The 14,154-nt window shown below is 42.9% G+C and overlaps 1 protein-coding gene across 1 annotated transcript in view; it reads left to right on the top strand.

Annotated features, from left to right (window-relative positions):
• SPTBN5 (spectrin beta, non-erythrocytic 5) overlaps positions 1-14,154 on the top strand; it is a 267,766-nt gene that overhangs the window by 92,129 nt on the left and 161,483 nt on the right. The window contains exons 22-26 of the mRNA XM_066608323.1: positions 152-378; positions 1,249-1,435; positions 9,020-9,220; positions 13,645-13,761; positions 13,915-14,069. Of these exons, the coding sequence (XP_066464420.1) occupies positions 152-378; positions 1,249-1,435; positions 9,020-9,220; positions 13,645-13,761; positions 13,915-14,069 (887 nt within the window). The remainder of the gene's footprint in view (positions 1-151; positions 379-1,248; positions 1,436-9,019; positions 9,221-13,644; positions 13,762-13,914; positions 14,070-14,154) is intronic.

The raw sequence follows: 14,154 nt of genomic DNA, 5'->3' as shown, positions 1-14,154 counted from the left end.
AAAAACTATGCATTTATTTCAGCTACCCAGCAGTTGTAAATGAACATAATGCAATATGCAAAAAATGTTTTTGCAATATTATTGATCTGCTAGTAGGTAAGAAGAAAGAGAATAATAAAGTATTCAACACCTACTAATGTTTCTTATCCAGGATGCCAAAATTAAGATTGAGAAGATAGAGAAGGTTCTGCAGTTCCCAGAGTCTGGCCATGATCTGAGAGCCAGTCGAGACCTGCTAAAAGAGCATCGTCAGCTGGAAAATGAGAGCAGAGAGCTGGCTGATAAAATGAACTCGATCATGTCTCAGGCTCAGAAGATGGCCACCAATCATTTCAACTCGCAAGGAATCATGGATGAAACTATGAAGTATCTGCGGAGGTAATTGAGTTTATGATACTGTACTTCTGCCTTACTGAAGAAGCAATAGTATATAAACAACGAGGGCTTCACAAGTGACCTGTTAACAGAAATTAAATTAAACTTTAAAGGGAATATCTACACAGGACATATCCCTCTATGAATATTTGTTTTACCTGGCTTTTTAGTCTTTCGGCCCCTACTGCCATGGCACCATATTAAAGGGGTTATCTGAGATTTTGTCGGAAAGTTTCTAAGAGCAGTCAATAGTGTGAAATTTAAAAAAAAGCATTAATTGGCTATTAAATGACCCTCTCTGGCCCAGCGCAGTTTCATAAATGCCTAGTGCTCCAGTCACAGAAGTAGCTGCAGTGGTCATGACCAGTATTCACATGACCACTGCAGTCCATCACTGGCCTTAGTAGTCATGTAATGTTCATGCACACAAGACTGCTGTAGGAGCTTCCAAGATCAGAATTTCCAAGTTTGAGATGGCTGCGCTGGATCGGGTAATCCATTTAATAGTTGACTAATGCTTATTTTTGTTTTTATTGGACATAATAGAGGTTCTCACACTTGTGGACCCAGACCATCCATGTTTTACATTCATATGAATGACCATTATGTAATACATTCGCTGCAGACAAAATGATGCACCACAGGCTGGCTTTAGTTAAAAACGGTTGTCATTCATAAGATAAACCTTTTTTTAGGCCCCATGAAAGTCTGTGAGAGATCATTTGTGTGGGCTACACCATTTATTCTACGTGATCAACAGCAAAAGAGGATATCGCTCTAAAACTGAGCAGCATAAAAAAAAGTTTAAGTATTGCATATAATGTAAATTTTCATCAGTGTATACTATGCAAAGTAACTTACAGCTCCTTGCAGATTCGAGTCCCTACAGAAGCCTTTGACCAAAAGAGGAGAATTTTTGCAAGCAAAAGTAAATCAGTATGAGTTTTATCACTACTGTGACCTTGAGGTGACATGGATCACTGAGAAGATGCCTATTGCCAGTTCCACTCATTTTGGCAAGTCATTGGATGCAGCACAGAGCTTACTTCAGAAACATAAGGTACCTTGACACTAGGTTTGTTTTGTAACTCCGACTTGCAAATATGGATTTGTAAGTAATAGTCACGCTGAAATGTGTACACACACAAATTGCTTTTTATACATCAGTAGTTATGTGATGTCATCTATGGTTATCAAATAATACCACTATACTACGGTAGGACCAAATATTTCCACTCTATAGTGATTAAATATTAACCCTGTACTGTTATTGAACAAAACATGCAAGGCCCAAATAATACATTACACTATGACAATTACTCTTATTACTTAACCGTGATTGAATAATATCACCATACTGTTACTGAATAAAAGACACGATACAAAGACCAATATTATTACCATACAGGGGCCATATAACAGGCGATAACAGTACTAGACAGGCGCTCTGCAGACAGTATAAATGATTACAGTACAATAAAGGACCATTTAAACTCAATGATTATTGCTCAAAAGATGTCTTTTGAACGATAATCGTTGTGTGCCTTTAAGCGCAAGATGATCACTTAAACGTTGAGTGATCACTTTGTGCTCCGAGCGAGGGATGCAGAAGACAAGTGGGGCCGCTTGTCTTCTGCATCCAGCTGTTCTCCGAGCACCTGGCTGTTATACAGCCGAGCGCTCCTTGTGGGGTATGCAGAACACAGCTGGAATATTCTTGGAGCACTCAGCTGGACCGCTGTGTTCTTCATACCCCGGTTGTGTTCAGGGGGCGGGATATAGCTGAAACAATAGTATCAACTGTATACCGTTGTGAACTCCTGATAAGTTTAATTGATGTCTTTCAGCATGCTGGAAGAGAACGATCAGCGACTGCCTAACGAAAACTGAACGATCTCAGTGCAGTTACACAAAATGATTATCGCTCAAAAGACTACTTTTGAGCAAATTTTGAGCGATATATTCATTGTGTCTAAATGGGCCTTTACCTCCAGTGATCACAGATGGCATCCTCTTCAATTGGAATCATTCACGTCTTCCATATTTTCAATCTTAACCAGACTTCCATGAAGATTTTTTCCAGCCACAATTTGTGCCTCCAGAGTTTGTTGTCTAGACTTTGACTCTTCACTTTTCATGTCCACTTTTCTTCAATGTACACAAACTCCCCATCCCACTGCAAAAATCAATTATATGACTGTTGCTGCCCCATTAACCCTTATTACTGTACTTACTGTGTCGGCCAAATATTGTACTTAAAGTAATGGCATAACTATTTATATCTCCCAAAAAGGATAGCATTTAACGCAGTTGAAAAAATTAGTGACTGATATAGTGCTCCCAAAAGTAATAGGCCAAACAGATAGTGACCCCATATTGTGCACCAAACAATAGTTGTGCCACAGACTGTAATAGTTTCACATCAAAGTTGCCAGGAGGCAATAAAGATTATCCATGTGCTCCTTTCACTTTAAAACTTAAAGGGATATTTTCAAGATAACACTGGTGGCTCCATGTGTTCTATATCCAAAATCGGTAATCTTTGCAAATACACCAACTTTTTGAAAATGTACCTGTGCTGACTTCTCACTCCCTAAGCATCTAATCCCTACTCTCTGTTTACCTTTAGTTGCTTTTGCACACATCCTCCAGTAGTTTTCCAGATGAGGCAAGCATGCTCAGTTTATCCTGCCTTCATTTCTATGTAATCGCTCTGTCCCTGCCTTCAGCACACAGGATGAGCATGTGCAGAACTGTCTGTGTCTGCATTCAGCAAGCACAGCACTGATCCCCCTCCCTTCCCCAGGCAAGTTGCATGAGTCTTATTAGCACTGTGCGAGGTAAATGTTGCAGAGCTCCCTACCCTCCTCGCACTGTGAAAATACTGCCTATAATAATGGATAGCTTTTGTGCCTCCCTCACAGTAATAATATCCCTTTTGTGCTACCTGCACAGGAATAATGCCCACCTTTGTGCCCCCTGTAGAGTAATGGCACCAATAATAATGTTACTTTGATAGTAATAATGCCGTCTTTGTGCCAAACACACAATAAAAAATGGGGGTCTCATTGATCTTGGTACAACCCCTTAGTAAATAATGTAAATAATGTATATGCAACGACCGAGACACAAGACACACCACTGAGGAGATGGGGGTAGTAGTAAGGGATTTCACGGTGGCTCTCCCAACTCCTCCCCTGAGGAACGTGTGCAGCCACGACCAAGGCGCCACCAGGCCTCTTCCAGACAATACTGCGGCATCAGTTACCTGCATAGGTGGTGTAGTACATTCGAAGAAATATGTCATGGGTGACACCACCATTCCATACTCCATAGGATGTCTGATGGGAAAAGTAAGAGAGTCTACACACGAGTAACTTGACAACTTCAGTCACTGGGAACGGTCAGTGACTGGACTTCACTTGCAGGATAAACAAATTCTCACACCAGTGCAGGAAGGACAAATTACAGAGGTCAGGGAGGAACAACACACGATGACACTGAGCCCACGGTCCAAATTATCTGTATGACTCTGCTCCTGGACACACACACTCCGGGACACAGGATGATACCGGACCTACAGTCCAAGTTATCTGTTTGACTCCGCTCCTGGACACACACCGGAGGAGGACAAATCACTCCACTAACACTCACTTTTGGGCGGGCCTCTGAACACTGCAAAGCAGACTCTCTCTCTCCTAGAATAGAGGTACTAGGATTAGGTCATCCGGGTACACCTCTTCCTCTTCCATTCTTCACCACATGAGGGTTGAAGGTACCCCCATGTGGCTGTCTCTCTCCCTCCTCACTTAACCGTTGAAGCAATTGGACCCCACACCTATTCTCTTGCACTCACATATATATCTTGCATACTCGAGTGACAACACAACTCGTTACAGTTTCCAGACATATCCAAGACATTCATGACATTAACCTCTTACATGCTGCAGCTGTGCAATACACAAAACTAGTATAGCAAAGGAGTGGCAGCATCAACAGTCAGATAGAAATCACAAAATCTTTATTGCTCCATGCTGCAGAGTAAGGGCTCCTGTCCACGGGCGTGATTCTGCCGGCAGTAAATCGCCGGCCCCCTGTCCACGAGCAGAGAATCATTGCGATTCTCCGCTCACGGCTGGCAATTCGCAGCATACTGCGATTGCCACGATTCTCTGCGGTCAGCCTATCTGTTAGATAGGCTGACGACGGAGATCCGCCTGCCGGCTCCTGTTCCCGGGCAGCGGGATATCGCAGCGCCTGTGGACAGGCAGCCTTAAACAGGCTGTTTTACTCTACTACATGGAACAATAAATATTTTGTGATTTCTATCTCACCGTTGATGCTGCCACTCCTTTGCTATATACAGGATTTCTTTCGGAATCGAGGTTTTATGGTTCCTGTCTGTGGCTCTGCATTTGGTCACCTCGACCAGTATCTGGACTCTGTATGTAACTGTGTGCTGCTGGACAACATTACAGTTTATTGCCAGCAATACACATAATTAGTGACAAGACAATTTCCACAGAGCATCCACACTAAAGACATGACATGTATGACAGTTATGAAGGCACCAGACACTTGTGTTTCAGGCCACTACATATATACCATATATACTGTACTGCATGTACAGTTTATGGATATAATGTAGTAATAACTGTAATTTTCCCTTTTTTCTAACACAAGCTGCCTGTATGAATCTGTCTCCTTCTCTCTCAGCTGGAGGACAGTAGCGTGAAGGTGGCTGAAAACACCAGTAGTATTGAAATAAACTTTATAGTGATCACCATGATTGACTTTCATGGTGATCACAAGCCCACAAACAGACACTACTGTGTCATTCATCACTGGGCAGATGCTGGGGAATTGGTCGGAATAATACTGATAATCAGTGGGATTTATGTGGCTGCTGCAAGGGGGACATGTGCTGCTGTGATGGGAATCAGAGCTCTGAAGGTTAAACAGATGACTGCAATGGACACCCCTTCCCACCAAATATAAATATAATATGGTGGTTGGAAAGTTGAGGGAGGATTTACGGAAACTACATTTCACTTTTGAGCGGCATTCTTTCCTTTACCAGCAATAGTAAATGTGCATGAAATGTAAACAGTTTATGTAATTTAAGCAAGCAGGAAAATACTTGTAATGTTTACATGAGACATTCTTCCGCACATTTGATGAAGACGCTATTGAAACAAGTGTTGTCATTGCTGGATGCAGCCACCTTATTAACTGCTCCATTTAATATACGTTTTCTTGTAATGAACACAGCCATGTCCGTGTAGACCTTTCCAGTTCTGTTTCATTTACATTCTGTGCAAAGTACTGAAGGTGACGCCAGTACATTTCACAGAGTATTTCCTGTTGTATGAACGTATGACTGAATGTCTGTGTAGTCACCTGCAATAAATAATTGCGATACCTGGAGAAAATGTTTTTGTTGGGTTTATGAAAAATGTTTGAATATCTTTAGTTAAAGGAAAAAACTGCATCAAGAGCTGCATGTGTAGTTTCAATCTTGTACCTGGTTTAACATGTACAAAATAGTTTTGTCCTGGAGTAGGAAGACTATTAGGCCGAATGCAGACGGCAGGTCTGGATTCCGACTACGAGATCCTTGCAGTGGGATGCGACCCGTGCCCCTGCACTGACCTGTCCGGCGTCTTCACTCTGCTCTGCGGATGTGCCAGCTGGCTGCACATGCGCAGTGCAGAGCTAGGCTCGCACTGAGATAAAACATGCTGCGATTTTGTTATTGCACGAGTTTTCCGCGATCAAAATCGTGGCTGTCTGCATAGGATTGCATAAACCAATGCAATCCTACGGCAGCGTTCCACGGCGGAAATTCTACGCGGAATCTCGCTGCAGAATTTCTGCCTTGTGTGCAGGATGGATGTGTTTATAGAAGCTGATATTCTCACACGAGTTTTATGCGTTTCAAGAAGCACAAAACTCCCACGAAACTAGACCCCATTATTTGCAATAGGTCTATTTAGGCCGCCTGCAGACGGCAGGGTTGGATCCGGCTGCGAGAATTCTCGCAGTGGGACCCGTCCCGTGCCCCTGCAGAGACCAGCGCGTACTCACCTGCTTCCGCGGCTCCGACTGTTTGATGTGCCGGCTGCCGGGCAGCCGGCGCATGCGCAGACCGGAGCCGGCAGCCAGGGAGTGAGATTTCTGTGCTAACTCAATCCTATGGCAGCTTCTACGGGTGGAAATTCTGCGGGAAATCCCGCCCTGGAATTTCCGCCCGTGTGCCGGGGGCCTTAGATGGAAGGTTTTTCTCTCGCAGCGATGCTGCAAGATGGAAATGTCAGAGCATGTCCTATTTTTTTGCGAGAGTAGTACATGCAAATGCACGGTGTCCCACACAGCACACGGATGGAGTGACCATGTACTATGTGATGCGAGTTGCTCCTAAGAACCTCAAGTGCGACTCGCTTTCAGCTGTCTTAAAACGGCTTTAGGCTGGATTAACATGTGTATTTTTTTCTTTTTTTTATGCATTTTTGAGCCAAACAGAGGAGTGAATATAAAAAGTAAAATGACTTCCTTTACACTTTTTTCTGCTTAAAATATTTTATTAAGTTTTCCAGTAAAAAGTATTAAATGCAACTCAATGTGTGTCATAATGATAAGGTAGTCCAGAATAGTACAAAAATGGTATAAAGTAAACAAAATGTGTGGGTCCAAAAGAGGATATCATCTGAAATACAAAAAAAGAAGTCTTATGTAAAGAGTTAATGATAGTTCACAGAATACCAAGAGGACTGATAAACAGTGACTTCAGCCTCTACAGAAATCACAGGGAACCTCTGCAAGAACACCGACCCAATATTTAAACACTAACCATAAAGTGCAAACAGAACAAAAGAGAGCAAGAATAAAGCAGAATAGTACAAAAATGTTGAAAAAGACAAAAGAAGTGAAGGGAGGAAAGAGAAAGAGAAAAGGGGAAGGGACAGGTATAGTAAGGGATAAGGGCTCATTCACACAGGCGTATGCCTACAATGCCGCAGCGCTGTATGCATTGCAGCCCTTTCACTCTGCTGGCAGAGAGCCAGCAGAGGTCTCATAGGGCTGTGATTGGCACTGCGCATAGTCGGGATTCTAACATCACATATTTTTTTCAAATTCCCCCCTCTGTGCAGAGCGGGGGGGTGTATTGGCACGCTGCCCCTTCACAATGTCTGCGCAGGGACAGCGTTTCAAATGCAGCCCATTCAAGGGCTGCGTTTGTTACGCGGAGAAATAGAGCATGCTGCCATTTATTTCTCCTGCGTATCGATTGGCAGTGCCCACACGCAGGAGCAAATGGATTAGTGCAAGTCCATAGGCTTTCATTGTCTCTATTCGTCATGGGAAATACACGGTGACAACATGCCGGCAACATTTATACAAGATAAATACAAAGGTTGAATTATGCGAGGGCAGGGGCAAAAGGTAATAGGTAAAGATGGGTGTAGTCAATCCAAGATTGCCAGATCAGGCTGGCTGCACATGGCAGAGGCGGTTTCACATGCGGAAGCCTACAGCGGAATTCAGCCCTGTTTACTTTTGATGTCTTCTGTACTGCGGATGGTCACGGCAAGCCGCCGTGTGATATGCAAAGTACAGTTTTTTGTAGTTTTTTTCAAATTCTTTTTCCCGCCCTGTCGCTAGGCGACGAAGCAGAATCCACGACCTTTCCGCAATGTCAATTGCGGAAGCACCGTAGATCAGACGCTTCCATTGACATCAATGTAAGCCGTCTGCATGGAATCCGCCTAAAAATAGAACATGCTGTAATTTTTACTCTGCTCATGGAAACTGCAATTCGTTTTCACTCGTGTGCAGGAAGAATCACTTTTCCATAGCATGCTGTGAAAGGTATTCGCTGCGGAACCTGGAGGCGGACGCCCGCTCCAGATTCTGCAATGCAAATCTGGTTGTGTGCAGCTTGCCTTTTACTTTTCAAATGACTTCTGGCTTTGGCTAAAAAGAACATTGTCAAAACTCTGTGTCAATCCAGCTTTGAACAGAATCTTTGAGTAAATTTTCATCTTTGGACCTATTGTTTTCTCTAATGCAAGTTTGCAAGGTGCTCTGCACACTGCTGAATTACCATAGGTATGTAAAGCAGTTTCCAGGGACTTTAAAGTGGTTACACTTTACTGCCAGTAACATACAGAAGCTTTTTGCTCATAGTTTCGAAGACTTATGTATAGTTTAGTCAGCATGGAAGTTTGCATTTGAGACCAGTGTGAAGGAATTAATGGCCCTGGTGTGTTAAATGACCCTAGTCTGTTCACTATACTAATAATGAAAGGCTTTACCTTAAAACATTTCATATTAATTACACTTCTTCTTGATTTGACAATGTAGTTAGTTGGCTATATCATTATGCTTCTACAATGCTCATTTTCTTTATGTTGCAGGCATGTGGCACGTGCAACCCAAGTGCTACAGCAGTATATAAAGAGATCAAATGTAAAATTCTGAGTGCAGAAATCTGTGAAAAGTGCACTTTGTGTGTTTTATCAGAGAAGCACATGGCGTGCAGATGAAAAGTATAGATATTTTAAAATGTCATAATTTTATTTTTACTTTAAAAAACTGTTGTAAAATCAATGACCTGTAACCTATTCAACCTCTTGTTGTGTAGGAGTTACAAGCAGAAGTCAAGGCGCACAAACAGCAACTACATCGAGTCCAGGAGATGGGTAACTCTTTGATTTTAAGTGGCCACCCAGAATCTTGCAACATCTCTGACAAAAACAAGAAGCTGCAGGCTGCCTGGGCCGAGCTGGAGAAGGCATGTGAAAAGAGGATGAGGGGCTTACAGGAATCAGTCAGCTTTCAGAAGGTGAGAGATCTCACCCTACTATAGCTGCTTCTCTCCTCCTTTTGCATCCATTTCTACTAATTGAACAGAAATAATTCAGTAGTGGTTGTTCAGCTTTAAAGGGATGGTCTACCTCCACATTATTGATGATCCATCCTCAGAATAGGTCATCAATAGTTGATCAGCTTAGGTCCCCCGCTTGAGACCCCAGCCAGTCAGCTGTTCTTCCGGCAGTTGTTGGTGTGTACAGAGCAGAAAGCAGATAACTCACATTGCAGTGTCCCGGGTTGGTAATGCAGCACACTGGCTGTTTAAAAAAATAACATTAAAAATATTTTTTCCCATTTTTCTCATTAAAAAAAAATAATAATTGGGATCGCTGTATTCCTAAAAATCAAACTATTAAAATATAGCTTTTTTTTTTTTACCTTGCATAATAAATGTCTTCAAAAATAAATTAACACAATGCTACAATTGCAGAATTTTTTTTTTACCCCGAGACCACAAAAGAGTTAAAAGTAATCAAAACACCAAAATTACCCCAAGATGTTACAACTAAGAACTATAGCTCAACCCACAAAAAGCAAGTTCACTCACAGCCACATCAAATGAAAAAAAAAAAATTATGGGTTTCAGAATATGACGACAGAAAGCAATTTTTTTTTGTTTCAAAATATTTTATTGACATTTTGCAATAAAACATAAAAAATTGCTTTAGTGAGTTCCCCACGCAAGGGGCATCTTAAGATCATTGACAATACAGAAAAGGAAGAGAAAAAAAAATAAAAATAAGTAAGTAAATACCAGAGAGAGATAAATAAAGAGAAAGAAAAAGAAAGAAAAAAGGAAAAGTAAATAACTAAGATTCCACACGGATTGTTGAGCCTTATGATGTTACCCGTCAAACTTCTAGTCTTCTCCTTCTCCTCATCACTCCCCTCTACTTCCTAACATGAAGTGTGTTGTGTGGGTTCCTTGTTGTCCCTCTCCTCTCTCACCTCTGCGTTCCCAGACAGTCCCCCCTCCAACCCACAACCCCTCCAATACTGTTGCTTCATCGTATAACTAGATCCGCCTCCCTCCCTCTACCTCCGGGACGCCAGGGGGAATCAGCCATCAGTCCCGGTCCGATGGCTTATGAGCTAAGAGGCCTGGAAATGCCCGGTATGTCTAGATAATCTGCCCAAGGTTTCCAAGTCTTGAGAAACAGTTCCATACTGTCTCCGATCATGGCCGACAGTTTTTCATAAAGCATCATTCTCGATACTCTTGCTATGATAGGGTCCAGAGAGAGAGAGTGGGTGACAACCACTGAGAGGCAATATAAATTTTAGTTGCCATGTAAATATGCCGTGAAAGCTTATGTTGCTGGTTGTTGAAACTCAAGGGCTTGTCGGCCAGGAGGCAGGCAGAAGGGGACAGGGGGAATGTTCTTCCCAGAACTCCGGAAATAAGTCTGGTCACCTGTCTCCAAAGCGTCATAACTAGAGATGAGCGAGCATACTCGCTAAGGCAAACTACTCGAGAGAGTAGTGTCTTATTCAAGTACCTGCCCGCTCGTCTCCAAAGATTCGGCTGCTGGCGGGGAGCGGCGGGGGAGAGCGGGGAGGAACGGAGGGGAGATCTCTCTCTCCTCCCTCTCTCCCCCCCCGCTCCCCTCTGCTCACCGCTGCAACTCACCTCTCACCCGCGCCAGCAGCCGAATCTTTAGAGATGAGCGGGCAGGTACTCAAATAAGGCACTACTCGCTTGAGTAGTTTGCCCTAGCGAGTATGCTCGCTCATCGCTAGTCATAACCAACGGGCAGGTCCACCATGTGTGAGCCATCGAGCCCAGGCTGTCACAGCCCCTGAAACAGTTCAGGGATGTGGATGGGGAATATTTGTGGATCATTAAGGGGACTAGATAGGACCTATGTAGGACCTTCAGAGAAGAATCAATAATAGCTACTTGATGGCTACCCTTTGAAATGAAAGTACAGCAGTGCTGCCAACGAGGTAAAGAAAGGGAAATATCGACATAAAAGGGAGTTTTGGTTTCTGGTAGGGGTTTATTCATGGTGCATATAGTGAAGATATCATGCCCGATTGAAGTGGGGACCAAATGCAGGACCTTTCGAAGGTCGTGGAGGTGACGGAGGGGCCGGTGTCGCTTAGCAGAGAGTGGAGAAAACTATAGATTTGCCTCATTTCTAACCATAAGCGGTCCGGGATTGAATATTTATCGATCAGCTGTTGTGAGGTGAGGAGTTTGCCATGTGGCATGAAGTGATAAAGAAGTGCAATGTGCCTGTTTCGCCACCACAGGAAGCTTTCATCCTGTAAACTCAGGGGGAATGCCTGGTTGGGGATAACAGGAAGCAGTAGGGAGATAGGCGACATCAAAGCATATTTAAATCTGGTTTTCCTCCAGGTCAAGAACTAGTGATAGGTTAGTGGGGATAATTGGTGGGTATCTGTAAATTTCCAGTTTTTATCCCAGAAAACTACTCCAAGGTCTGAAAGCAATTTTTTTTAAGTGTTTTTGCACTCCACTTTTTTCAGTTTTTCAGTACCTTATATGGAACCTTAAATGGTACCATTAAAAAATACAAGTTTTCCATCCAAAAACAAACCCTCATTCCGTTAAATAAAGTTATTGGGATGAAGGCTCGAATGAAAAAACAAAATACCCAAAACAGCTGGTCCATAGTTAATTAAAGATTTTTTTTCCTAAGCCTGTAAAAAATATAGAAAAGTACCCATTTGTGTGTGAATGCTCAACAAGTGATGCCACCATTTTTGTTATCTTAACCCACTCTGTGCTGCACCTTTTGATGTTGCTAGGGTTTGCTGCGGGTGGGATTACCAATGTGAGGGACTACAGCTCCTATAATTATCCTATCTGACATTGCCTGTGTGCCTTCTTTTAATATGTTTAAGGCAGCACTCTAATTAAAGGAGATGTCCCGCGCCGAAACGGGTTTTTTTTTTTTTAAACCCCCCCCCCGTTCGGCGCGAGACAACCCCGATGCAGGGGTTAAAAAAACCACCCGCACAGCGCTTACCTGAATCCCGGCGCTCCGGTGACTTCTCTACTCACCGCTGAAGATGGCCTCTTCCTCCGTGGACCGCAGCTCTTCTGTGCGGTCCACTGCCGATTCCAGCCTCCTGATTGGCTGGAATCGGCACGTGACGGGGCGGAGCTACACGGAGCTACACGGAGCCCCATAGAGAACAGCAGAAGACCCGGACTGCGCAAGCGCGGCTAATTTGGCCATCGGAGGCCAAAAATTAGTCGGCACCATGGAGACCAGGACGCTAGCAACGGAGCAGGTAAGTAAAAAACTTTTTATAACTTCTGTATGGCTCATAATTAATGCACAATGTATATTACAAAGTGCATTATTATGGCCATACAGAAGTGTATAACCCCACTTGCTGCCTCGGGACATCTCCTTTAAGGCCCATTTACACGGAGCGATGAATGCTCAAAAATCGCTAAAAAGCGATCGTTTGAACGATCATCGTTGCGTCTAAACGCACGGCCATCGTGCACTTTTCATGCACTGCTAGCTGATCGTTAAATTCAGGCCAACCTAAAAATTGTCATTTGGCCTTATCAGTGGTTCTCCACGAATAGTGCTGATACTATTGTTTCCTGTCAGAGAACGAGGGAACTGAAAGCAGATAAGAGCCCTCGGGCTATTAACTGCATTCAGCGAAGGCTTAATTTGCATGCTAATAAGCTATTAAGTAGCTGAGTAGCTACTTAATAGTTTATGCAAAATGATCGCTCCAAGCTGTCACTCAAATTGACGTTTGAGCGATCATCGCTCCATGTAAATGGGCCTTTAGTCACTGTCTTCATACAATATCACTGAGATACCTCTCTGCTGTACTGTTGTCCATTGACTCTACATTATCTGCTGCCCAACATGAGAAACACTATCCCTCCTGAGATAGGGAGGGACCTGGAGAGCTGTGCAATGTGATCTGTGATGTCCCACATATGAGATGGCACACAAGCAGATTTTGGACATCAGGAGCATGGATACATTTTAATTTAGTCTGTTAGATCAGGCAAGTTTCAGTTGAAAGCCTTTAAAAAGTGCTTATATTTCTCTATATTGCTACACCCCTGGTCTGCTTTTAATTTGCTTTTCAAACGTCCTTGTAATATGTCCAGTGCTGCTAAGAAGAAAAAGTTGCTTCGAGTGTACTGATTCTTATTGATTGGGCTGCACAACTGCAGGAATTATTGTGTTGCACATGTAAAGGAGGATGCAGGCAATGAGGGGTGAGCTACTGCTGAGCATGTGTGACCACCAGCCTGATCTGAAAATGTGTACTATAATCAAAGATATTGCTATTTTAGAATACGAAACTATTGATTACTGATGTGTGATAAGTGTTGTGAGTCATGAAGCATTAAATACATTCACGTTTTTTTCTTTAATTTGAAAGTTCCTTCTTGATGTGTCTGACATGGAGAGCTGGATTGGAGAAAAACTTCCACTGGCTAAAAGTAAAGATTATGGCAAAGAAGAGTCTGCCACCCTAAAAATGATGAAGAAACACAAGGTATGCTATAAAATTGTAATTCTAACAATTTCCAGTGATCGTAAATACAGTCTTATAAAACAGATCTGCTTATAATGTGCGTGTGAGAGAGATACAGGAGGGTGTTCAGGATTTTTATGAGGCAGCAACATTCTTGCATTTTTATATCAACAGGACTTACAGCAGGAGATTGAGCTCTACCAAGACTTGGCATCTAAGCTAGATGCCTCAGGGAGAAACTTGCCTTCCCTTGAGTATGAAGAGGTTGATGCTCCTGTTCAAAATATCAAGTCACAAATGAAAAATCTGCAGGATTTTGCCAGTGTTAGGTAATGTATCTTTATGTGCTGTACTTACAGCTGAATTCATTAAAAAAAACAGAAAAACATGTCCCCATTTAATGCACCATATTTA

This window comes from Eleutherodactylus coqui, chromosome 6 (assembly GCF_035609145.1).
Source record: "Eleutherodactylus coqui strain aEleCoq1 chromosome 6, aEleCoq1.hap1, whole genome shotgun sequence".
In the NCBI taxonomy this organism is placed as follows: domain Eukaryota; kingdom Metazoa; phylum Chordata; class Amphibia; order Anura; family Eleutherodactylidae; genus Eleutherodactylus; species Eleutherodactylus coqui.
This window is presented reverse-complemented; position numbering and strand designations above follow the sequence as displayed.